Here is a 26,534-nt window from a genome sequence, read left to right on the forward strand (position 1 = left end):
ACGTTGTAAATGCACCAGTCTTGAAAGTTTAAGGATAAGGATAATTGGTATAAGAATTTGGGGAGGGGCAGAACAGTTTTTCCGAAACAGTAATTTTTTAAAAAACAGCATTCTCTTTACCACAATGAACATGTTTTACAAGATATGTTTAATTGTTTCATCTGCATTCTCATGAGCCTGTCTTCATCCTTAATCAGACGTTCTCTTCTAAACAATTCTGTTACACTGTCTTTTATTATTAATGAGCCTAAACTCTCCTTTATCTAAGTTAGTGGTGAATATCTCCCAAACATTCTCAGAATGTCATGAAATCTCTAGGTTTACAATGTCACTTTGCAGGTAATTAGTAATTTGTCAAATTCAGTTAATCCTATTTTGGGCTACATAAAGTTTAAGTGGGGTAGAAGTTAAAATTTCTTTTTCAGGTAAAAGATAAGAAGCAGCTAGCTGTAGCTGCTCAGTGGCAGCCAGGGACCCACACAATCAGCTTGTGCCCCACAGTCCCAGTGTATATATAACCTTTGTTTTCAAGGCTCCTCACACACTACAAGATGTTGGAGCTATAGTCATCATATCACATTCCAGCATGCCCCCTCCCCCTGCACCAGCTGTCCTTACTCAGGTTTATGGCTTGTACTTCCTTAGGAGGAATTCAGTCACAAGGCCACCCTGTGTGTGCAGCTCTAGATCAAGCCTGAGGTTTGTAATTATGGATTAAGAGAAAATGCCGGGGGGGGGGGAGGGGAGGACGGGAGAAGTCCCTGGAAGGCAGAGGCACTTCAATGGGACTGAACCTACAAATACTGAAGAGCCCAGAAGGCTCCTCTCTAACATGCCTGCCTGCCTTCCTGCCTGTCTGTCTTTCCAGTTGGAGCTTCACGGCCCCTCTCTCCTATTCAAGTGTTTTTTGGGGGATTAACTGCCTATCACCCCCCTAGGCTACATGGCTGAAAGTTTTCACTGGGCCGTTTGCTGTCTAGCTCACCACATCTTGGTCAAGGGCTTGGTGAATTTCTGTGACTGCTTCCCATGGAAACCTCATGAGCAGCTAATTAGTAGTCATCCACTCCTTGAAGGCATCTTAGTTGATGTAAAGGATTTTAGAAACAAATTTTAAAGCTATTACTTACCAAAGGAATTAATCCATACAAGGAAAAGTAGCTACTCCTTGTTGTGTTGTAATACGGGACAGCTTCTTAACACTGGGACAGAGGAAAGGCTCAGTCTAAGAACATATGAAGAGATGGTGAAGCAAAGCATATAGTAACTTTCCACTCACCAGGAGCAAACCACTCTGGGGCCTGTCTGTAGAAGTGAGTACCTGTGGAGCCTGGTTGTCTATGGGAGCCAGTATTCCTAGGCCTATGTATGGAGGTAGAGGCAAATACTTGTGGGGTGTATCTTGAAGAGCAAATGTTTCCTGAGGCTGTCTATGGGAAAGAGTTTTGTATGGTCTGTTAGATGCATCTATGGCAATAAGGCCATGTTCTGTGAAGCTGCTGGTATGAGAAAGTAAATGAGGGTTAGGACTAGAAGCCCAGTCTTTTAAGTGCATTGTCCCACTCCTTCTAGGCAGGGATGTCTTGGGTCAAAGGGTCTCAACAGACTTTAGAAACAAAGATAGGTAGGAAACTCTGCCATGTTCTGGAACCTTCCAAGCTGCATGGCATGAGATGGTAGGTAGTAGGGGGTTGTCCTGTTTGCAGCTACAGGAAGATGTCAAGTCCAGCCCACTGTGGGCTGCTCTTCACATAGGACATGCCAGACATCATGGAGGTTTTGTCTTTCTTTGGAGAATGAACCATCTTTGGGCCTAATTGGATCAAGAGGCCACTAAAGATCATCCCAGCTGTAGCCTGGCTGGTGAGGACCACAAAGGAGGCTAAGGAAGCATTCACTTGCAGTGACATATCGTTCACATGGATCTTCCTCACTCCAGTGGGCAGGACTCCTGAGCCTCAGCTCTGAGAAGCACCTGCTGTCAAGTGACGATGAGTCTCAAGTTCCCCTTTACACTGGTCCTTGCACCTTGCCTGCCATGGAGGTCATGGCAGAGGGAATTGGGAAAATGTCGGTGATGATAAGGTGAGTCTTTAGGTGAAACTGTCAGTGTAAGCTTCAGAAGCCATAATAGGAATATTCCCATATTATTAAAGAGACTACCTGAGAGTACTGGCGTCTATTTTATCTGCTGGGGTGCTTGCTTATGAATTTAATAAAATGGAGAATCAGTGATATGTGAAGCCTGTGATGCAGAATCTTTATTGCCAACTTAAGAGGATTTAGACACTCCTAGGAAATTGAGGCACACCTATGAGTGAGTTGGTGAGGGTGTTTCCAGAGAGGATTCACTGAGTGGAGAAGACCTATTTGGAATGTGATCAGTACCATTCCATGAGCTGGACAGAATGAAAGGAGGAAAAGGAGCAAGCTAGCTGAACATTAGTGTTCCCCTCTCTCTGTGTGGTAGTTTGAATAGATGGCCCCCAATATATTCAGTTGTTTGTTTGTTTGTAGATTGCATCTGCAGTCACCTGGCTGAAGGCAATGTCACTGGGTGGCTCTTAAGGTGTGGTGGTGGGTTTCAGATTTCAATCTAAAGATATACAAAGTGTGCCTAGCTGGAGTTCGTGAACTGTGCTGTGGCTTTTGGCTCTTAGGCTTGTGCTTTTCTCTCTCTGCTTGGGCCTGTGAAGGCAGGCTAGCTTCTTCTGCCATTTATGGAACTTCCCCTGGATCTGTAGGCTTCAATAAATATCCCTTCCTCCATAACTGTGTTTGGTCTGAAAGTTCATCTCAGTGAACCTGAAGCTATCTGCTATACCTGATCCACCATGACATGACTTGTTCTGCCTTGCCGTACCCTCCCCCATAAAGGACTGACACTGTGAGCTAAAATATTCTGACTTCCCTGGAGTTATGTTAGGTATTTGATCACAGTAACAAAAGGCTAACTCTCAGACCATGATCTTTCCATACATCTATCTACCATCCTATTACCTACCCACCTACCCACCTATCATCCATTCATTAGCCAACCTATTATCCACCTATCCATAAATCATGCATACATGCATGCATGCATGCATACATACGTATATTTTAATCTATTTATCCAGTTAGCCAGCCAATCAGATACTCATTATCTATCTGTCATCCATTCATCTACCCATTGATCCATTATCTATCCATATATACATTCACCCACTCACCTTCCATTCATTCACCCACTCCTTCGTTACACATATGTCATCATCTGTGTGGTCAGTGTTGACCCCGGGGCCTCTGGGAGATGCTCAACACTTAGGTCAGGGATAGACATATGGCTGTGGCCCTTCACCTCTTGCAGCCTTCATTGTCATCTTGACAGCTCATAGTGCAGTGGCTTTGGATTTTGCTTACTTTCCCATCTGTTTGAGAAAGGCAGAGGCAAATCTCTGAGAAAATGATTGTCAGGTGACATATGGCCCCACTCGAACTCCATTCCCCACTTTTACCCCCATTTCCATGGTTCTTGCCCCTCCTGAATATAGAAGAAAGAAGATCAATATGCAGGTGAGGTTGTTTCTGGTTCCACTCTTGACCTCTTGGCCTGTCCCTCTGCCCCAGGGGCTTCTGGGACTGAGGTCAAGTTTATGCACCTGAAGAACTTGCATTGCAGGTGGGATGGGTGCTATTGAAGCCAAGTGCTCTGCAGAGGTCTGTGGCATCCAATAGGTCTGTCTGCCTTCTAGCTGCTCACAGCATTCCTGGAAACCAGAGCTAATTCTTTCTTGGGAGCATGTGCAGCACTTTCAGGTGTGTTTGTTTCAGCTTTGCTTTCAGACAAATAGATGCATCTCCCCTGCATTCTCAGGCATGTTTGCAGATGTTTTCCCCCTCCCCAAGCAATCAAGTACTCAAAGTAGGTGCTTTTCTAGAGCTCTGAAGGCCACTGGATCCCATAGGTGCCATTAGGGGAGGGGAATCACTGTGTTATATCAGGAACACCTATTTGCAACAACAGCACTCATTATTAGAAGAGATTGCCCTTGGCATTTCCTAGTATGGTTAGTTATGATCTGAAAGAGCACCTTTGGAAAGCTGATGCTATCTGTGGCTTCTGTGATTAACAGCCCTACTCCTGCTTCAACCAGGCACTGGCCCTGGAGTCTGTGGACTGTGGCAATAGGCCCTGATCAGGCTTCCAATTACCCTGCTGCTGGCCCAGAGTAGACAAGGGCTCTGGCATCTAACAATCTATTTGTATGTAGTATGGGTCTCCAGAGATGGAAGAGAGCTCTCATGTGTAGCCTCATGCCTTAGCCAGAAATTTTGTTTTACCAAGATAATGAACACAAATAGATGAGGGAAGTCCAAGACTCAAGAGAACTCTGTGTCCTTGGACTGAAACTGGGCTCCTACCTGGAACATTCTCTTCCCTGGGTATGCCTTCTCATGAGGCATTCTGAATGGCATCTTCTTACTAGCTACAAGTGACTCTATGTTGCTAGTTGTTGAAAGTGATCACAAAGTCATTCTGTAGAAGCTGGGTCAGCAGAGGCCTCCTCTCCTTTCTGCTCCTAATCTTCCTTACTGACTGGTTTCTGGGCAGCCATGCTGATCTGACAGCCACTATAAGAGATGCTCATTCCCTTCAATGCCTGCCCCATGAGAGTTTCTGTCTCTAGGTTTGATTAACCACTTACAGTCATGTTTAAGACTCTCATGCTATGCCAGTAAACTGTCCCCCTTCTCTTTTCATAGGAATACTTCTATCCAAGATACCAAGGTAAGTTTAAGTTACTACAGTTTCTTTATTGTCAAACAGGCATATTAGGGGTAGCTGTTGCACTGGGGAAATTCTGTTACCAAGGTATTTCAGGGGGTGGAGTTAAAGCTATCCTCAGAGAATGAGAGTTTAAAAAAACACAAGTATTTTTGTGGGTTTTTTTTTTTTTTTTTTTTGAGGTAGGGTCTCACTGTAGCCCAGGATGACCTGGAATTCACTATGTAGTCTTAGGCTGGACTCAAACTCATGGCGCTCCTCCTACCTCTGCCTCCCATGTGCTGGGATTAAAGGCATGCGCCACCACACCCAGATCAAGGTTTTTTGTTTTTGTTTTTGTTTTTTTTATTTTTCAAGGTAGGTTCTCACTCTGGCCCAGGCTGACCTGGAATTAACTATGTAGTCTCAGGGTGGCCTCGAACTCACGGCAATCCTCCTACTTCTGCCTCCCAAGTGCTGGGATTAAAGGCATACACCACCACACCCAGCTAAATCAAGTTGTTTTTTTTTTTTAATAGCACAATTTTATTCTATGTTGGCTGAGCCCCGAAGTAGAGCTGCTGTTTGCAGAGGTATTCAGTTTTTAATTCCAGGCTCCACTTATTGTTTTGAATATGATTGGTTAAGCCTCTTCAACCTTACTGGTCTCAGGATTTTGTACTTCTGAAATTATTGAGGGCCTTGGAGAATTTTCTGGTGTGAGCTGTTTATTGACACTTGCTATGTTATAAATTAAAATTGAGAACATTGAGGAATGTTTTTATGTGGTTTGGAGAACAGGAATGCACAAATACTCCCAGCCATGAGAGTAGGGCACATAGCTGGGTGGAAAGCTTTACTGTGCCCTAGCAGAAGAGACAAAAAGTAAAACAATACGCTAGTCTAGAGACAGTAGCTTTGACTGTACCCTAAGAGAGGCCCTGGGCACCCCTCTGAAAGCTTCTTGTCTATTTACCAACACTTAAAATTTCTTTTGATGTATATTGCTTGTAAAGGGAGTTCATTCTTGAGTCTTTTAACTTTGAGTAAGTTTGCTAGCTTTCTGTTCTCCTAGAGTTTTCTCTGAGTTTGAATTAAACAATAATAGCATAGTAGATGTGTGACAGACCCTGAAAAGTGTAGGCTACCTTGTTTCTAGGTAAGCTGGCTTCAAGTGCCAAGGTAGAGGGCATGCTCAAAGTTAGCCTATGTGTCCATCCTTACCACACCTGTACTATGAGGAATACCACTCCACTGGATGCCATAGCACACACATCCTGGATGGATGTGTTCCAAAGCTACAAACTGGGTCCTTGGTAGGATGCTCATGTCTGTAGTATTTAGCATCTCACAGGGAGCCTCTGGAGCAGCTCCACTATCAGACTAAGATATGCCTGGCCACCATGACCTTGAAGTTCAGTACCCTGGACACAGTCAGAGCTCGTTGAATGTTTTAGGTGTTCTGCATGGTGGGAGGCTCCACTCCAAAGCTCCAACACTCACCAGTATTGGGTTCAAAGCTTTGTCACATGAGGGGCACTTTCCTGTTGTCACTGTCAGGTGCTTTATGCTAACAGCCAGAGCATACAGTCACTGAAGAGAGGACCATACTATTCATGTGCAGAGAATCCGTGTCCCTAGAGCCACTTTGCAGATGTTGGTTAGCACTAACTGAGACCAGCCCCACCCCAGAGATGAGTGACAGGGATAGGCCCAATCCTGGGGATGAGAAATGACGAGGCTGTCCTTTTCTCTCTTGTAGAGTGCATGAAGAAATATGGGGAGCCCAGAAACAAACACCCAGATTTCGTCACATGTGTTCAGAGTATGTGTTCCCTCTTTGTCTCACTTGCAACATCAGTGCTATACTACTATGACTTGGTTGTGGTTGGCAGAAAGTTCCTGAATATTCTGTCAATGTGAGGCGCTATTGGCCTTCAAAAGTCTGTGCCCTTCACGCTGAACTTTCTGTGTGTGGTGGAGCACACATGAGCCCATGCTCTTGACTGCCTCCCATTGCCATAGGCATCTTGGGATTACAGACATGTGTTCTTCTTGCATCATGCTTTATGTGGGTTCTGGGGATCTGAATTCCAGGCATCAGGCTTACACACATAGCACTTTTAACCACTGAGCCATCTCCCTAGCCCCTGAACTTTGTTTTTTAAATTTATTTATTTATTTGTTCACAAGCAGAGAGAGACACAGAGAGAGAATGGGCACACCAGGGCCTCTAGCAGCTGCAAATGAACTCCAGATGCATGAGCCACTTTGTGTATCTGGCTTTACATGGGTACCACAGAATCAAACTCTGGTCATTAGGCTTTGCAGGCAAGCACCTTTTACAAAAAAATAATAAGCAGTGTACTTGGTACAGTTTAAATGTCTCATAGAGTGTGACGTTGAAATGTCACTGTCCCTTGGCCTCAAGACAGACTTCTTAAGGAGTGACAGGTTAACTAGCTCTCGAGCCACATTCACCAGTGTGTACTTAAGGAATAACTTTAACCCTCTAGCCAGGTATTTAAGTGGAACTGCTCACCCATCTTCTGACTCTCATGATAGGTTGAGCAATCTCTTCCTACCTCTTGGGGTCTTTTTCTTTTCTTTTCTTTTCTTTTCTTTTCTTTTCTTTTCTTTTCTTTTCTTTTCTTTTCTTTTTGGTGACAAGACAGATGTGTCCCTTCATATCAATATCCAAGATGTGGCTTTACTCTTTGTGTTCCAAAGTACCCTGTAGACCTAAATAGCAGGGCAAGAGGGAGGCCAAGGCTGATTAGGGATGTCACCTACTGATAGGCAATGAGGAACTCCACTCCCAGTCTTCATATCCAAGGTGCTCTGACTGCACCCAGCTCCTATATTTTCAAGGAAAAATGGAATTTCTAGAAGCCTACCAGAAACCACTGCACAAAGTCTCCAAAATACCTGAAGATTCATAGGCATAGTGTTGGCTATAAATGGTGCAAAGCCAGCAAATGTTGGATTGTACTATAGAAAGGCCACAATAGGAAACAAGTACATCATGAAACCTCCCTGAGAAGCCTAGACTTGGTGCTGGGACCTGCTGTGAGCTTGGTACCAGGCCCAGCCTAACCTGGCCCAGGTGGAAGCTGCCAACAATAAGGCTGACCCACAACTCTGGATGAACTGAACGGTACAGTTTTGAAATCCAGAAATTAGTTCCTGCCTCTTCTCAAGCATTCCCTACCAGGTGGTGAAACTCCTCTTTGTCTAGAGATCAGGTGTGGAAAGCAGAGATCACTTGATGGAGAAGGCCTCTAGGAGAAGAGAACACACTGGTGTGAGGACCCTGGGAGACCTTGGGGTCCTCTTGCTATTGCTCCCAAGGCCCTACTGACTTGACCTAAGCCAGTTCTCTATAGCTGAGGAGAAACAGATACTAGCTTTAGATCCACATGGACAGTGGATAGGACAGAGTCACCTAAGAGCCATTGCCAGGAATCAGAGCCAGAGGTACAAAGTGCCATGGTACTTTAAGTGGCTGCTCACTAGGAGAAAGTACACGAAGACCAAGGGTCAGTCTTTTAGTTGCCTCCTGAAAAAACACAGTCTCAGCTCTCAGACTTAGCCTGTTATGCACAACAGTGCCCAGAGTATCCAAGTGGATGCCAGGCCAAGAGGAGCATCAGGTGCCCAAGTGAGGCATAGGCTAGTATTGAGGGACTCAAGTGTGACTATGTTCCACCTGCACTGGACTTAGAACTGGCCTAACCCCTGCCTTATGCTATAGTCAGTAGCCAGATGGTGATGACTACTCTCCCAAGGACAGCAAGACAACAGGACTACACTGTTCACTGTCTTTCCCATCAGGGCTCTGGGTATATTGTCTGGAATCAACCCATTGCACATTATCTAATGGTGTAAATCCAGCCCCGGCCCACTTTATTAGGCCTTGGATAGGGCAGGCTTATGCCAGAAAGAACAAAGCAGGGGAATGTCAAGGATGTTTGACATCAAATAGGGAAAGAAGAACTACATGATGGAACAGCTCCTGAGCGGGAGGCCAGTCCAGATACCATGTCTAGTCAAGGTAGAAACCAGAACAAGGAAATGGTGCCCCTTGTGAGATTCTTAGGAGCCAATGCCCCCGTGTGTCCCTAGAACCCTCTACCCAAGAACTGTCCCAGCCAGCTGTTAGTAGACAGGAGCCACTTGCCCCCCACCCCAGACAGGCAAGCCACAGATCCTTCAGGCAGAGCAGAACCAAGAGCCCAGACTTCCCATACTTTGGGCCATGTCCACATCTGCTTGACCAGTGGCTGTGAAAGGATTCTTTGAGTGTCTGGAATAATAATGGTGCTTTCTATGACTTCTCCAACCTCATGCTGAGCTTTCTTGCTACCCCACCCCCTCGAAGAGTTGTCCAGGCTGTGTTTGGAAGTCATAGATAATGTTCATAGAGTGCTCCCTGGAGGACCATGCTATTGGAAAGTTCTTTAACTGTAGGTTGTAAGCTCTGTGCCTAACCACCCACTGCATCCTGTTCTGCAGGTCATTGCACAACTGACCCAGCATCACCATGCTAAATGCTATGGTGGGTGTTTCCTAAAGGAAACTTCCTGCCCCTGCAGTGAGCCTGGGGCTTGGGCTTCTGTCTTATACTAGTTCCACTGAGGCATCCTGCCAAGGGAAAGTGCCAAAGGCTGGCAGCTGGGTGTAGGTGGGCAGCCTGAGCCTGGCTGGGGAAGGTGAGATATTTGTCTGCCTGGAAGTCCTTGGGTGGCTAAGGACTCTGAGGGACCCTATTCCCAGGAGGCATGAGACCACCATGTGCCTTAGCAGCTGCTGCTCCTGTGCCCTCTGCCTACCAGTAGCAGTTGCTACCTCCCAGAAGACCTGGGTAGTTTCTTGGAACTGTCCCCAGTGCCTGACCAATTCTTCATACTTGCTCCTGTCCCACGTGAGGACACTCCCTGTCAGCCAGGCCTTCCCCAGACCTTCTCAGAGCTCCTCTGAAACCCCACCAGAGGCTCTGACCCCCAACTCTCACTGTTCAAGGGGCTTTAGGAGAAGCTCTAGGTGATTTTTCTCCTTTGTGTCCTTCAACTCAGACCTGCCTGACCAGTGCACCCCAAACCCATGTGATAAAAAGGGGACCCAAATCTGCCAAGACCTCATGGGCAACTTCTTCTGTCTGTGCAAAGCTGGCTGGGAGGGCCGGCTCTGCAATAAAGGTGAGATCCTTCAGCCTCACAGTTCGGATGGGGCTGCTGTGCCTCTCCCACCCTCTCTGATCCCATTCTACCTCACTTACCCTTCACCCCCCACCCATGATTGAGAGCTCAGCCACAGGCACAGCCACAGCTGGTCCTAGAATTGCCCCCTGGTACCTGACCTTAGCCTCCCACTAAGATGCCTTTGGGTATCTTGGGTGGGATATCGCTCTGCATCAGAATCCACCGCATGAAGCATCCCCGAGGTTAACTTCTAGAGAGAGCTGGGGGCAGTGTGGACCTTACCTAGGACCAGGGTTAGAGTGAAGGAAGCATTACCTGGGCCTCAGCACTCTGACTAAGGGGCCCCCATCTCAACCCACTTAAGTGCAGGTATGGCATTGATAAAGCTACAGAAGAGATGCTGGGAAGCAGCCAAGTCCTTCAATCAGGGCAGGTAGTCTAGCTGTGCCTACAGGTGGTCTGGATTGATTTGTTCAGTGTTAGGCTAAACTTGGCAGTATCTGTCTTTGGGCATTGGTCTGTGGGTCTCTTTTGGCCTACATCTCATCCCATGTGCACCCTGGGATCCTCAGTGCTATTTATGGCTGCCCCTGCCAACAGTGGCTCTGTTCTCCCTAGCCCTTGTCCTGCCCATCTTATCCACCATGCCTAAAGGGCAGCTGTGGGAATAGAGTATCGAGGTAAGAGTCCCTCAATCTTTTTTGTGTGTTCAGATGTCGACGAGTGTGGACAGAAGAACGGGGGCTGCAGCCAGGTCTGCCACAACAAGCCAGGCAGCTTCTACTGTGCCTGCCACAGTGGCTTTGCATTGGCTCCAGATGGCAGGACCTGCCAAGGTAAGGCCTTGTTTGTGCTTTCTATTCCTTGCCTTTCCTCTTCCTGTTCTCAGAAGGGGATGGTTGTTCTTTGGAGACAGCCCACAAACAGCTGTTGGGCACCACAGGGACCATTCTACAACTCTGAGATCAAGGGCTGGGGTCACCATCCACTTGATGGTGCTATCATGATGGTACGTACAGGCTCCTCCCAGCCTTTAGAGCCTTCATGGCCTATGTGGCCCCAGGACCTACGCTTCTGTAGGTGATTGTGCCAAGAACTCATCAAGGCAGCAGACCTAGTCTGCCTATGTACCCACTGGACTTTTTCACCCTGTCCCTGAGAAAGCAAAGGCAACTGGACCCTCCACACCACCTGATCCCACTTCCACTTAGTATGGCTCTTTGTGGCCACAGCCAGAGCAGGAAGCCTGAGGATACCCAGGAAGTCACCTTGAGGGTACATATCTCTACCTGATCCCTGTGTTGATATAGGGTGCAAAGGGTGGTACCCTACTATACAGGGGTAAGGATCCCCTAAGGAACTGGGGCTCACTAGGATGTGGGACACAACAACCTATGTGGATGGTACAGTTGGATGCTGTAGTTGGGGGGATAGCACCAAGACCTGAAAGGCAAATCTGATCAGATTGGAAACTATTTCCATCACCTATTTTGGAAAACAATTTAATTAATATCAGTAATCCCTCCTCTGATGACCCAGAGCATAGTCCCTGTGTAGAAATGCAGAAATAGAGCTTCCCCTCCCCTCCTGTGTTTTCTTCATTCCCGGAGTAAAAGTCCTTCCCCTCATAGCTGTGTCCTAATCTTTGACCAAGTGTTACCACCTATAGGCTTTAGAAGTGAGTTGAGAACACCTTCCCTTCTGGGTGGACCTTGAGTAATGATGTCTACAATGTGCCCAAGGTGAGGTGAACACCATGTGGCCCCTGCACCTGCCACCACATGACACCCATGATGAAGGCATCCTGCCTTCTTCCTGGTCTCCACCATCCTCTGTTTTGGGACTGTTTTCACCCTCCAGCCCCAGCAGCTGCTGTAGCTGTCCCAGGTGGACCTGTACAGCCCTGGCCTGGCTGGCTTTGTTTGCAGATGTGGACGAGTGTGCAGAATTGGATACCTGTGGGGAGGCTCACTGCAAGAACCTGTTAGGCTCCTACTCCTGCCTCTGCGACAAAGGCTATGCGTACAGCTCCCAGAAGAAGGCCTGCCAAGGTACCCACACATGGACACTCAGGTTACCTCCTTCTCTACCTCTCAGCCCAAGACATGTCAATCACTGCTTGGGTATAGGCTGCATTAGTGGCAACCAGTGGTTCAGTGTTTCAGAAAGTCACTGAACGCAAAAGGGCTAGGAAACCTGGGAGAGTCTATACCTACATTGAAGAGAACCCTAAAAGTGAGCCCCTCATAGTAGCTTCATCTACCATTGTGCCCACACACATGTGCACACATATATGTGCTCATACATGCACACGGACACATGAACACAACAAATGTGTAGGTATTCCAGAGTGTACGCAAATGCAAGCACACCTCACACACATGTGTACTTACCCTCCTCCAGCCTGTATTAGACAAAGTGAAGATCATCAACTACATCTGTGGTATGAAGGCAGACCTGTGAACCCTACTCACTGTGGAGGCCCACTGTGTCCTAAGCACAGAGGGAAGGATCTCTCTACTGTCACTCCTTTCTTGAAGCTACGTGGTACTGTGAAAGACAGCTGTGGAGCCCCCAAGTGGGGATGAACCTCTCAGGAAGGAGCATGGGGCTGAGCAGCCTGGGTGAGGAGATGGGGTGGTCTTGGCCCTGCACCTTTCCCTAACACAGTTATCTTTGGTCTGTACATAGCTGGGCCAGACATCTGCAACCCTTTAATTCCCTCTAGGAAGGAAAGACACACAAGAAGACTTCAGGAAGGAGTGGGCAGGACTGCCCAGAGGGTTTGTAGCATCCCAACTTCCAATATCCATTCTTTGTCCCTTTGCCAGCAGATGTGGATGAGTGTCAGCAGGGACGCTGCGAGCAGACCTGTGTCAACTCACCAGGCAGCTACACCTGCCACTGTGATGGGCGTGGGGGCCTCAAGCTATCCCCAGATATGGATACCTGTGAGGTAGGGACTCAGTGCCCACTGGATGGTCTTATCCACACCTCTAGGACCCATTGTAGTGCTTTTCAAGGGACCCTTCCCCACTAACAGGGGCGTGGGAGAAAAGCTTCTAGAGACTCTGCTTTAGCTGGGCTTCGGGCTTCCAATGGCATGCAGGAACAGCTCTGTGCTATGGACTGTTTGGTTGTGTTGATGAAATCTCCATGGTAACACCCTGCTCTCAGCTGCCTGGCTGTCTATGAGGACCCAGTGTGAAGTGCTGACACAGGGATGCTCAGCTTCTCCTGCCTGTGTCACTCTGCACTGTCCAGAGTGTAGTGTCCTCTGTAGGGACACACCAGCAGCTCCCCCAACCACACACACACTGTTCAGGCCAGGCCAGGCTCTGGGTCAAACTAAAGAAACTGCAGGGCAAGTTTAGCACTGGCATTTTCTCTGAAACAGCAGCAAAGACCTGCTAGCCAGCAATCATGATGGCTTTGTCTATCACAGACCTGGGACACAGCAACAGCAACTTTTAGTTGTTGGCCTGCAGTCTGGGCCATCTGGCTGCTTTGCCACAACTTATCCTTGAGTAGCCATATCCTCCTGAAGCTGCGGGGCCAGGGAAGTCTGCACTTACACAGCACCTGCTCTGGTTCCCTGATGGCTAGGGTGGCAGAGCAGGCCCCTCTATCCCTCAGACTTCCATGGGTCAGGTCAGCTTTACCAGCTTTGGTTCCATCTTCTCTCGTCAGGGGGAAAGCTACAGTATTAGAGCAGGGAATGTTATAGAATACCCAACTTTAAGAATTTCATATTCTGTTCATTTTATTATAGTCTCTATATAGACTTTTATGATCCTCTGCACTTTTCTGTGGGTTTGAAGCATTTTATAATTTTAAAACCAAAAGCAGCTGGGCATGGTGATGCACACCTTTAAGCCTTTAATCCCAGCACTTGGGAGGCAGAGGTAGGAGGATAGCCTGTGGTCCAAGGCCACCATGGGACTACATAGTGAATTCCAGGTCAGCGTGGGCTAGAGCAAGACACTACCCAAGAGGGAAAATAGGGCTGGAGAGATGGCTTAGCAATTAAGTGCTTGCCTGTAAAGCCTAAGGACCCTAGTTTGAGGCTCAATTCCCCAGCTCCCATGTAAGCCAGATGCACAAGAGGGCACATGCATCTGGAGTTCATTTGCAGAGGCTAGAGGCCCTGGCATGCCCATTCTCTATCTATCTGCCTCTTTCTCTCTGTCTGTCACTCTCAAATAAATAAAAACAAACAGCAAAAAAAAATTAAGAGGGAAAAGAAAATCACACAACTAGTGAGGAAGGAGGAGGTGCTGGGTGAACTCAGACCTGCTAAGGATGACCTTGGAACCCTGGCCCTCTGCCAGGAGGCACCAAGGTGTACAATGGGCCATTCTGGTTGTAGGATTGCACGGGTGAGAGGGATGCATTCACTGGGACATGGTAGGGTCAGAGACCCTCCCTTGCCAGGGTCTTAAAGGTATATGAAAGGCAGCCACAAGGCATCTCCCCTGATACCCTCCCAATCTGTGGCAGGACATCTTGCCGTGTGTGCCCTTCAGCATGGCCAAGAGTGTGAAGTCCTTGTACCTGGGCCGCATGTTCAGCGGGACCCCTGTAATTAGACTGCGCTTCAAGAGGCTGCAGCCCACCAGGTGAGAAGGCATCACCAGACAGCAGAACACAGGTGAGAGGGCTATGCCATGGCCTGTAAGTCCCCAGGAATCCAGAGTCACACTGGGTCTCTAATAAAATCAGCTTTCCATGTTCTGGAATGCATTATAGGGGCCCACCTGAGTACTGGCCAGTGGGGCTAGGTAATCCTCTGCCACCTGCCTTATACCCCACTTTGTTTCTTGGGTTTGTTTTAAGGCTGGTGGCTGAGTTTGACTTCCGGACTTTTGACCCGGAAGGGGTCCTCTTCTTTGCTGGAGGCCGTTCAGATAGTACTTGGATTGTCTTGGGTCTTCGGGCAGGACGGCTTGAACTTCAGCTACGGTACAACGGTGTCGGACGTGTCACCAGCAGTGGGCCAGTCATCAACCATGGCATGTGGCAAACGGTGAGTGAGGAGTGAGGCCATCCCTGAGCAGTACACCTGTCCCAGTTAGCTTGGGGTCTCATGTAACAGCCATATGGTATCAGTCCAAGGGACACCAGGACAACTGCAGGAGGGGAGAAGATTAGAGGGCTATAGGACACCTTGAAGGATGGTCCTGCTCAAGGCACCTATAGAACCTGGATTGCCAGGACCAGGCTCCTCTTAGTTGATCACCTGACCACAGCAGGCCTTTCTGCCCCCAGCTCTGACTGCTGTTGTTGCTGGAGTTGGGATGATACTTGGCCACTTCTGGATTAGGCGGCAGTCACTTGGCCATGAGCAAGATAGTCAGCAGTAAAACCAGCTTGGGAAGTAACATTTGGAAGATAAATTGAAAAGATACGGTTTTTTTCCCTTCCTAATGAGGACAAAATGGAAAATTCATGCTGAGCCCTGCAGACAAATGCTAGGGGCTCCTGTCACTTTTCCAGCTGCCAAATACCATTTGTTCCTTTTAGAGGGACCAAGGTCTCCTCAGCAAAATACTACCACCCAGCCACCCACAGCACACTGTGACTAGGTCAGGCACAGGTGCTAATTGTGTCTTCACCTTAGAGGAAAAGGACACTGATCTTCTAGAAGATAAGTCTTCCTTGCATGGGAAATTTCTGAGGAATTTACTTGTTCATTCAGTATCAGTCCATGCCAGACACTGAATTAACTATTAGGAATTTAGAAACAAGAAATATTTTCTGCCTTTAGCCAACCATGGCTGAGGAGTGGATGTTTGAGGTGCTAGTATGGGGTGGGAGAAGACATAATGTAGGCAGTTCCTGGGTTGAGCTGACAGTGAGGAACAGAAGGATTGAGATGGGATATCCAGGCTCAGCATGAGTGAAAGCAGCTATGCTTTGAAGGGCATTAGAATCTAAAGCCATGTGCAAGTGGCAGGGAGAATGTGTAGGCCACAGAGGCAGAAGGTTATGTAAATCACAGAGATCAAAGGTTGGATAGGTCACAAGGGTGAGAAGGTGTATAGACCATGAAGGTGGGAGTTTGTGTAGTCTAAGGAGGAGAGAGGTTAGGTAGGCACACAAATGGGAGACCCAGAGTAAGCTGACACTCAGACCTGGCCTGCACCTATTAGAATTTTTTCCTATAGAAAGGGGAAGCCAGTGGAGGCTGTGGACAGGTGGATGAGTGATATTGGCTCTTCTCTCACAAGGACTGTCCCATGACTCCTGGGTCACAGTGAAAACCTGGCAGCAGTCAGCCCTGCTATTTCCTATACTTGCAGTGAAGCAAGGTGGAGCAGCAAGGTGAAGGTCCTGGGGTTGGTCCTCCTGCTGAACAGCAAAAGACTCATTGCTGTCTCAGACAAGACTGACCCAGGCCACAGCACCAACATGGGGTGCACACAGCCTGTGTACAGTCCAGGCAAATGTCCTGAAGGCACCCTGTGCTCTGAGAGCTCAAGTGTGCCATCTGCCCAGTGGTCTTCAGAGCAATTTCAGGCTTAGAATACCTGTGGAGAGAGTTAGAGTCCAGCCATAGCAGGGAGAAGGAACACTGCCACCATAGAGTAAATGTCATGAGTTTAAGAATTTGGGCTATGAGGAAAGTGGGTTAGATCACATGGGCTGGAGCCAAGCTGAGGCTTTGTCCCTACTGCTCCTGAGAATGCCTGGGAGCTATGCTAGAGTCGGGCAGAAGCCAAATGCAGAGTTTGCCAGCCCCCTTTAGGACCGGCCCGACAATCATCTGCAATCCACACATGAGCCCAAGCTGGACTGTGGTGGCTATAGCATCTCTGTCCCAGAGCCAGAGGAGCAAGTGGAATGATCTAAGAAGGAAGGACTTGAACTCCTCATACAATGTCAATGTGCCATCAAAGAATGGACACTGGGATCCCTGTTACTCCCCATATCACCCGTCTGAGAAGCAAAATCCTTACACACATTTGTAGGAATGAGTGAGTCAGCACAGCCCTCTAGTGAAGTAAGGTAAGGTAGTTGGTGGAGGGACTGTGTCCTTGTGGATGGGTCCCACAGGAGAGCATGCTGCAGTCTCCTTTGCTGGGATAAGAGTTGAGAAAACGTAATTCACTTAATTAGAGAATTGTATCTTGGTGATTAAAAAAAAAGCCAGGGTCATAGCACCCATGTCAGGCAGGGACTGTGGTGAAGAACACACAGAGGTCTAGGGTGCATGAGTTCTGAGAGCTCCATTGTGCTGCTTTCTGAACTTTATGAGACTATCTTTGTGCCATAGTTTGCAGTTAGAAGTATTCAGACCATGAGCTCATTTCAGGCTTCAGTCTGGTTTATGGCTCACTGTTTAGCTATGATTATCTCCTACCCTGTGGCCTGTCAGAGTTCTGCAGATGCTAGGCCATGGTTTCTCTTGAGGCATCTAGCATGCCTCCTTGGTTCTTTAAACCAGCAAAAGAAGCAGTGGGACCTTTCTCTGGAATCCTCTGTAATGATTTTATTTTTAACCCTAAATGTGTGAGGCAGGTAGGCCCTTTTGGTGAGATGAACACCCTGTATCCACTTTCAGAGCCTTGACCTGTGAACTCACAAAAGGCACAGTGGTGACTCTGAGCAGGGAGGGGGATGCGGAAAACTGGCCCAGATATGGATGAACCTGGTCTTGTGAGGTCTTGCTTCTCCTAAGCACAGGTGACATGAGTGTGGTCTTGTGAAGTTGGGCTCCTGGTCACAGGTGGTGTGACCTAGGGCCTCCCTTCAGAAGGCTCTGACCTCCCTGCACTGACCCCTTCAGATCTCTGTGGAGGAACTGGAGCGCAATCTTGTGATCAAAGTCAACAAGGACGCTGTGATGAAGATTGCAGTGGCAGGAGAGCTGTTCCAGCTGGAGAGAAGCCTCTATCACCTGAACCTCACTGTGGGCGGCATTCCCTTCAAAGAAAATGACCTCGTCCAGCCCGTAAGCCCTGTCCCTGACTAGGGGAGAGTACGGAAGGTCTGGAACCCAGTCTCACAATGGCAAGGAGGCAGAAAGTCTCCAGGCTGGGAGATAGGCATAGTATATTATTAAGTTACTGTCTCTTCTCATGACACCCATTTAAGTTTTCATTTGACTTGATAATAAAAATGTATATTTTAAGCTGAGTGTGGGGGCTCATGACTTTAGTCCCAGCACTTGGGAGGCTAAAGTAAGGAAATCAGTATGAGTTTGAGGCCAACTTGGCTTATAGAGTGAGTTCTAGCTCAGCCTGGGCTACAGTGAGACCCTGCCTCAAAAATATATATATAATAATAATATTTTTCAGTGAAGATAAAACAAAGTCATTTTTAAACAAAAAGAGTAATAAACTTTTTTGGACAATTCTCAAGAACATTCTGGGTCATTAGCCCTGCCAAAATTTCTATGGGCTGGGGTTGGGGGAGGCTGTAACAGGAGGAGAGTGTTAGTCATTTTTCAAAGTTCTGCCTCTTTCTGCCCAGCCCCACACCATGTCCTTGTACTTCTATCTCTGTTCCCAGCTCACTGAGCTCAGTGGCCAGAACCCTTCTGGGATAGAAATGTCTACTCCAGGTAGAAAACAGACATGGCATCTGATGGGGTAGCCCTCATGACTAATATATAGGAAAGGTCAAGGGGGATGTCCTGTGCATAGCTTGACATTAGATGTGCCATAACAGCTCTTCTCTGACATAAAGTATACAAGTGAATTGACTTGCTTATGAACACTCAATGTGTGGCCAAACTGGAATTGTTCCCTAGCCTTTGAGCTGACTTCTGGTCACACGTCCCAGGTCCAGGCACAACCACAGTACAGTGCTCCCACCATGCAGGCAGGTGGCTGATGCCCTGCCTCTGCTCAGAGTGGGGAGTGGGGAGACCAGGCAGACAGAGCAGATGAGCTGCCCCAAGACCACACACACTGTTCTTACCCTATTTTGGACATGTGTTCTGAACAGTTTGAAAAGTCAAGAGTTCTAATTACCCCACACAGAATGTACACATTCTGCTGTATATTTCCCCACATCTAAGCCAGGGTCACCTGCCCAGAGGGTCTGGCAGAATCAACTCATGGCCTCTTCTCCAGTCTGTTATGGTGACCTGTCTTTCCAGATAAACCCTCGCCTGGATGGGTGTATGAGGAGCTGGAATTGGCTGAATGGAGAAGATAGCGCCATCCAGGAAACAGTGAAGGCAAACACAAAAATGCAATGCTTCTCTGTGACAGAGAGGGGGTCCTTCTTCCCTGGGAATGCGTTTGCTTTCTACAGCCTCAGCTACAGTAAGTGGGTGTCACCTTCCCTGGAGATGTCCAACAGCTATGTGCTGTTGTAACATGTAATAAGCCATCTAGGCAAACATACTCTACCTTAGTTGGTAGGGGATAAGTAGATACGCATGGGCTTGGGCAGGACACAGTGACCCAGCCCCTAGTACAAAACCAACTGCATAGAGTTAGCCACAGATGTGATGGAAACACAGTCTGCTGGCCAGAAAGGGGAAGGCTGGTGGAATAGGCCAAGCCCAGAGGGTCCCTAACAGCAAGTCTGAGAGGACATGCCTGGATGTGCCTAGAGGCTTAAACTAATGCTCAGAAATGCACTTGACCTGCATTGGCCCATGACTATGTGAGAGAAAGATATAGTGCACAGAGCACTGCCAGCCATGGGCTCAGAGAGTAGAGAAGGTTGCAAGGAGGAAGAGAGGTGCAACACCATGACAGGCAGCCTTCGAATGGACGCTGCAGTGGGTGCTTAGAGCCCCAAAGAGAGAATGCAGGAAAAGGCCTGATGGAGGTGGTATGTCCTGTGTCTTGCAGTGCTTCTCAGAAAGGTGGGACTTTGCAGAGGGGAGGGTATGCAAACAAGGTCTGCATCTTCTTGGGAAGTGAACATGTCAGTGCTGGAAGCTGCATTCATCAGTCTCATGCTAAGAAACCCCAGAGACAGCCAAGGAGACAGTGACTCAGACCAATAGGTCTTAGACCCCTGTAAAGCAGAGCCTGTAACTTCCTAAAATTCAGTAGTTAGTGGGGGTAGTTTGGGGCCTTAGACTTCAAGGTCTGAGAAAGAAGAGCACCCTGTGAATCACTGTACTGAGAAAACTCACCAGCGGGAGGAAAGATCTAGCACCTTTTGTTTTTGCGTACCTACCAGGGGACCTGCAAGGCAGGGTACATTTGCCTCTTCCTTCATGAAGACCAGTTTGTTCTTACTGTATGCAATCCACAAATTATTGAGAACTGACCCCTGCAGATGCCATGTCTACATGTGGGACAGAGGACTCAGTTTGAGGCTAGTGGAGGGGAGGAAGAGGAAGCAGACCAGCTCTACCTCCTTTACCCTTTGCAGAGTGCAATGAGGCTGACTCAGTCTGTGCCATCCTTAACTCAGTGACTCTTCCAGTAGCTCTGCACTGTGTATCTCTGAATGAGGTACAGGCTTACAAATCAGACCAGACCAGGGGTTTCTCCTGGCCTCCGTATCAGCAGAGAACTCACATATGGGAAGAAATATGTGATATTTTGCTTTGGGAGTCTGCCTGTCCACCATAGTGCATCCTGTGAGATGCAGGTGACATGAAGTATTTCCCAGTTGCATCATATTCGTGAGGCATCCACATGTTTTGGGTGGCAGTGGTGTCACTCTGTCTGCACAGGAACCGCTAGAAAGATGCTCCCCACAGTGTCATTCACTTAGCCTCTAAGTGCCTCAGCTGACTTATATGCTGAAGCACTGCACATACTGTAGAAGGTTCCGAACTCTGCTGGAGAGGAAGTGGGAGCTCAGGAGGTAGGTGGCCCTTGGTGCTGGGGACACTTGGAAATAGAGAGTGACCATATTGAGGCATTCCCAGTGCCCAAATACAGCAGTCAGCTTCAGGTTGCTGGGGTGGCCTTCCAAACCAGGCACAGTTTATGGGAGGAATGGCATTTATCTGAAGCTTACAGATCCAGGGGAAGTTCCATAATGGCAAAAAAGAGGAAACGCACCACCAAAAGCAAGGGCAGAACTGCAGGGAACCCAGGTAGAACTCAGGCACTTCGCATATCTTAAACTGTAATTAAGATCTGCCTTAGGGCTGAACCCTAGGATGCGCCCACAGTGACACTTCCTCAGCCAGGTGGCTAGAGTCTAAATTAGAAGCTTTAATAAACTCCTAAATGTATTCCATCCTGGCCCCCAATAGATTCATAACTATCTCACATTGTATATTGTGTTCAATCCATATTCAAAGGTCCCCAGTCTTTATCAACTTAAGATAGTTCTAAAGTTCCAAGTCTCATCTGAGATTTAAGATAGTCTCTTAGCCATGAGTCCTATAAAATAAAAACAAGTTATATACTTTCAACATATAAAAGCACTGAGTAAACATTTTCAGCTGCTATAAGGCATAGCAAGGAGAGATTGGAACAATGCAAACTCAATAACCATCAGGCAAACATCTGTAGTTCAAGTCCACTACCATAACCAGTGACTGACAGTCTCTGAATTTTCCAATTCCACTCCTCAAGATGGGCATAAGAGCCAGGGATAACTTCCATCCCCAGCCAATAGCCTCAATGGTGGCCCTTGCATAGTCTTGGTATATCCAAAACATCTTCAAATCTACATGCAAACCATGGTCCATCTTCCAGTGGCTTTGCCAGCCTAACAGGGTCTTTACACCATGTCTCTTGCCATGTCTCAGCAGTGGCTCCTGGAACCATGTGCACTTCACCTACTCCACGTATTTTTCATGTTTCCAAAACCAATACCAGATGCAGGACACACCCATATTCTTAATTCAGGGACAAAATAAATTGTGACCTTAAAAAGCAGGTTCCAGACTGGATTGCTTAGCTGTTAAGCAATTGCCTATGAAGTCTAAGGAACCTGGTTCGAGGCTTAATTCCCCAGGACCCACATTAGCCAGATGCACAAGGGAGCGCTTGCATCTGGAGTTCATATGCAGTGGCTGGAAGCCCTGGTGTGCCCATTCTCTCTCTCTCTCTCTCTCTCTCCCTCCCTCCCTCCCTCCCTTCTTCTCTCCCTCTTTCTCTATCTGTCACTCTCAAATAAACAAATAAATAAAAAGAACTTCTAAAAAACAAAAAGCAGGTTCCTTTTAAAAAAAAAAGCAGGTTCCTTCTTTTTAGATCTTCTTACAAAAGAATTTGCATTCCTATCATTTAGTGTTTTCTCAGGCATTCTCTCCATTATTTTAATTTAAAGCAGTTCAGCCATCTTCCCTAAGATTGCTAATATGTTGGACAATAGCAGCTTCAGTATAAAACCAGTTTCTGTGCCAGTAAATTTTAAACTTGTTTTAATTTTTCCAATTTTAAATCTATATCTCTCAGTCCCATATCTTTAGCCAAGTACATCAGTCCATTATAAATTTAACTTCATCAAACTGTTTAGGCATGGGCAGCAGAATTCATCCAGCCCTTATGCCAGTAGCCCATTTCCAACAAAGTCTTCTGCAGTCTTTCCTTCTCTTTCCTTCCCTCAGAAAGTTCATAAGCCAAGCCTCCAAATACAATTCTCTTTGCACTTATCATTTTCAAACTCTCATCAGAATAGGTAGCTTACCACTCCAGAAGACATCTTCAGTTGTGAGTATCAAGTCCATGCCCATTCCTCCAAAACTAAAGTTCCAAAAGACTAAAATCCACATGGTCAGATTCATCTCAGCATACCCTGCTCCTGGTACCAATTCTGTAGCAATCGGCTTTAGGTTTCTGGGATGAACTTCCAAACAAGGTACAGTTTATGGGAAGAATGGTATTTATTTGAAGCTTAATAATGGCATAGAAAAAACAGAAAGAAAAGAAAAAAAAAAAAACACCACCAAAAGCAAGAGCAAAAAACTAGTCACCAAACTGCAGGGCAAAGCTTAGGAACTCTGCATGTCTTAGGTTGGAAGTCAGATCTGCCTTAGGGCTGGACCCTAGGATCCAACCACAGTGACACCTCCTCCAGCCAAGTGGTTGGAGAGCTAAACTAGAAGCTTTAAGAAACTCTTGAATGTATTTGGGGATATCCATTCAAACTACCACACAAAGGGTAGGAAGTCTGATTTTGTCACCTCCCCATTTCAGGTTGCCTGCTGAGATGCTAGCAAGTCCCAAAGGTGCAACCTTGTCACATGCTCTCCACTTGCCTTCTCTCCTGGAATGCCCTGCCCAAAGCAGGTGCAAAGCTGTCCTTCATGGTGTTCTGCTCATAGCTGCTGGTCACTGCACTCACTCTCCTCTTCCCGCCATTTGTACTGCCTTGTAATGTGCGGCTTTCATTGCAGCCCGAACATCGCTGGACATTGGGACTGAAACCACCTGGGAAGTAGAAGTTGTGGCTCGCATCCGCCCTGCCACTGACACTGGGGTTCTGCTAGCACTGGTGGGTGACAACCAAACTGTCCCTCTCTCTGTGGCCCTCGTTGACTACCACTCTACAAAGAAGCTCAAGAAACAGGTAAGTCTGCACAGAACAGAGGGCCTATGGGCCAGCCTTGGTTAGGATACCCTTCCTATCCTGTACAATCCCTCTGTGACCCCTGTGCTTCAGCACCACACCAGCACTAGCCATCAACTAGTCCTAAGGCCTGGCATCCTCTGAAAGACCTTTCCCTCCCTGGAGATACCTTCTTTTTTTAATAATTTATTTTATTTTATTCATGTATTCATTCATTTAGAGAGAGAGAGAGAGTCAGATAGTGAGAAAGAGACTGGGCACGCCAGGGCATTCAGTGGTTGTAAACAAACTCTAGACACATGTACCACCTTGTGCATATCTGGCTTATATGGGCCCTAAGGAATAGAACCTGGGTCCTTAGGCTTCATAGGGAAGTACCTTAACCACTAAGCCATCTCTCCAGTCCCTGGAGGCACCTTCTGAGCCCCAGAGCTACTACACAGGTCTAAGTACGCCCAGATTGGCAGTAACATGTTGTTAGTCCCATGGACACAGTGTAAGGCAAAACCACTGCTTACCAAGGTGACAGGTGGCACAGCTGGGGTTTGAAACCAGCAGCCTGTGAGGGAACTGCCGCTGGACCTCAAGTGTGGCATTTCTCATCCAGCAGGCATTGTAGCACTCAGAACAGTGACTCATAAGAGTCAGGTAATGTCACTAGCTAATTTAGATGAACAGTTTCTCCCAAAGTCATATATGCTAACCTGGCCTCTCTCTAATGGCTTATTTTGTTGGTAAAGGCAGGCAAAGCCCTGCCTGTATTTAGCAGCCCCTCAGGCATATTTTTCCCTCATACATAGTGCCTGCTGTGTCTGATAGTGGGTTTTTTTTGTTTTTGTTTTTGTTTTGCATGGTTAACCGTCTTGAGCCACTGACCTCACTGCTTCCTCGTGGAATAGGAGGCAGTAGAAATAGAGCAGTCTTCCTTTCTCCTCTCTGTTCCCAAGATGGGAATGAGTCCAATCAAAGGGCTCTTGTCCCCATAGGGTACCAGTCTGGGCTGAACAGCTCTTCTAACTGCTTGCACTGGAAGTTAATAAGGTCATTTTGTACCCATGCATGCCACAAAGGGGGGTAGGCTATGCTGTGGCTTCCAGACCCACCCAGCACATGGGATAGACAGCAAAAGGCTCCTGCTGGCAAAGGCTGCTCACCTAGAGAGAGGGATGAACAGAGGGTGAGGCTTTTTCCTTCTAGTGCTCACACCACAGGGCTACAGCCAGAAGATGTGTCCTGTAACAGCTTTTTGAGAAACCAGCTCAGGTAGGACATGTCCCCTGGATGGGTAAGGGCGGCTTGAGCCCTCTCAGCTGGCTGGGACCTTTACTATATTATCTCTCCTCTATTGCCTCCAGATGGCCCCTATTTTACTGGCAGAGAAACATAGTCCCAGAATAAGCCTCAGTGTTACTGAACCTCCTTATACCCAAGGGTACCACACTTCCATCACAGGGCTGTTGTGGGGGTGGCTGGCCTGTGAAGACCAGAGGAAGACAGGACAAGATCAGCCAGCCAATGGGACTGCCCTTGGCTGGAACACACTGACCTCTGTGCTTTTGTGTCCCCTGGCCCCTGCGTGGATGACCCCTGCAGCTGGTAGTTTTGGCGGTTGAGGATGTTGCCCTGGCCCTGATGGAGATCAAGGTGTGCGACAGCCAGGAACATGTGGTCACTGTCTCCTTGAGAGAGGGTGAGGCCACCCTGGAGGTGGATGGCACCAAAGGCCAGAGTGAAGTGAGCACTTCCCAGCTGCAGGAGAGGCTGGCTACACTCAAGACCGTACTGCAGGGCTCTGTGCTCACCTTCATTGGGGGCCTACCAGGTAGGTCTCCCTAAGCTGGTCTCCACATGGGCTCTGATGGTGACTATAGGAAGGGGCTGTGGTTAGTGGGAATACATGCAAGCTTATTCATGGGCCTCTGTGCTGATCACAGTCTTGTTATATCAGTTTAGTCCCTCCTCTGGTCAGGCATCAGACCAAGTCACCCTCAACCCCTGCACCATCAAGAAGAATTGTCTTAGAGCCCAGCTGACCAAGGCCTGGGAGGAGTCTGGGCAAGTCCTAGGCAATAAGAGAATCTGGTGCCCATATCCTACCCATTATCTGATGCTGTTAGCAGATGACAGAGTGGCCACCAGCCCCTCCTACATTCTGTGAGGTGACCAACACCATCCTGCTTGTTTACTCAGGCTCAGGGGTTGAATGGAATGTCCTTGCTCATAGCCCAAGCCCACCATACAGCAAGACCTTAGTCCTCCCACTGTGCACAGGTTTTTACTTGTGGCAAACAGCAGAATATATTCCCTGGCAGTCAGATACAGGCTTCATTTAGTTCTAACCTATAAGATTTGGAGGAGGATGAGAGCTTAAGAGCCTGCACCATAGCAATTCACAGAGCAAGAAGATAGACCATAATGGACTGGCTGTCTGCATGCATGTCGGGGTGGGTCTGTGTCTACTCAGAGGTGATGACATGGAGAGGGGTAGGAGCAAAGGCCCCACAAGGAATGCAGGCAAGGCCAAATACAGTGCAGAGGGTGGGAGCCATGCTCTCTGAACTCAATCTGTTTGCCCACAGTATTTGTTCTATTGCTCAGATATACCAGTGACTTCTACGCCCGTCACAGCATTCTATCGTGGCTGCATGACATTGGAGGTGAACCGAAGGACCCTAGATCTGGATGAGGCCTCATATAAGCACAGTGACATCACCTCACACTCCTGCCCACCTGTGGAACGCACTGTGCCCTAAACCAAGCTGCTCCAGCACCCATGAGGCAAAAGGCCTCCACATCTTCCTGCAGAGAGAACCAGAGACATGAACAACCACCACTGGCTCTGCAGCGATGTCCTTCAACACTGGAGCCATTGGGCTGTGGTCCTCAGGAGCTATTTTCCTTTAAGATATTTCTTTGCCTTGTAACATATCTGTACATAGTGGGACTGGAGTCAGGTCAGAAGCTGCTCTCCTAGCCACTGGGCCCAATCCAAGCTGGCTGTATAGAGACAGGCTAGAGGGCTGGTGACTGACAACAGAATGGACTTGAAGAAAATAAATCTCTATTATTTTTATTACCACATGCTTCTTACTGACTCTAAAATACGGAAAATAAAATATTTACAGAAACCTTTTTAA

General features: G+C 47.7%; 1 protein-coding gene across 2 annotated transcripts in view; it reads left to right on the top strand.

Moving 5' to 3' along the window:
• The window catches only part of Gas6 (growth arrest specific 6), a 36,026-nt gene extending 9,492 nt beyond the window's left edge, over window positions 1-26,534 (top strand). The window contains exons 3-15 of one of the 2 annotated variants that reach the window (XM_045145757.1): window positions 4,747-4,771; window positions 6,510-6,572; window positions 9,823-9,945; window positions 10,662-10,784; window positions 11,877-11,999; window positions 12,780-12,904; window positions 14,449-14,567; window positions 14,785-14,974; window positions 17,738-17,902; window positions 19,055-19,223; window positions 23,225-23,397; window positions 24,991-25,219; window positions 25,996-26,534. In XM_045145757.1, coding sequence (XP_045001692.1) covers window positions 4,747-4,771; window positions 6,510-6,572; window positions 9,823-9,945; window positions 10,662-10,784; window positions 11,877-11,999; window positions 12,780-12,904; window positions 14,449-14,567; window positions 14,785-14,974; window positions 17,738-17,902; window positions 19,055-19,223; window positions 23,225-23,397; window positions 24,991-25,219; window positions 25,996-26,150 — 1,782 coding nt within the window. In that variant the 3' untranslated portion in view covers window positions 26,151-26,534. The remainder of the gene's footprint in view (window positions 1-4,746; window positions 4,772-6,509; window positions 6,573-9,822; window positions 9,946-10,661; window positions 10,785-11,876; window positions 12,000-12,779; window positions 12,905-14,448; window positions 14,568-14,784; window positions 14,975-17,737; window positions 17,903-19,054; window positions 19,224-23,224; window positions 23,398-24,990; window positions 25,220-25,995) is intronic. The other variant, XM_004663377.2, reaches the window with a different exon arrangement.

The sequence above is a fragment of the Jaculus jaculus genome, chromosome 3 (genome assembly GCF_020740685.1).
Source record: "Jaculus jaculus isolate mJacJac1 chromosome 3, mJacJac1.mat.Y.cur, whole genome shotgun sequence".
In the NCBI taxonomy this organism is placed as follows: Eukaryota; Metazoa; Chordata; class Mammalia; order Rodentia; family Dipodidae; genus Jaculus; species Jaculus jaculus.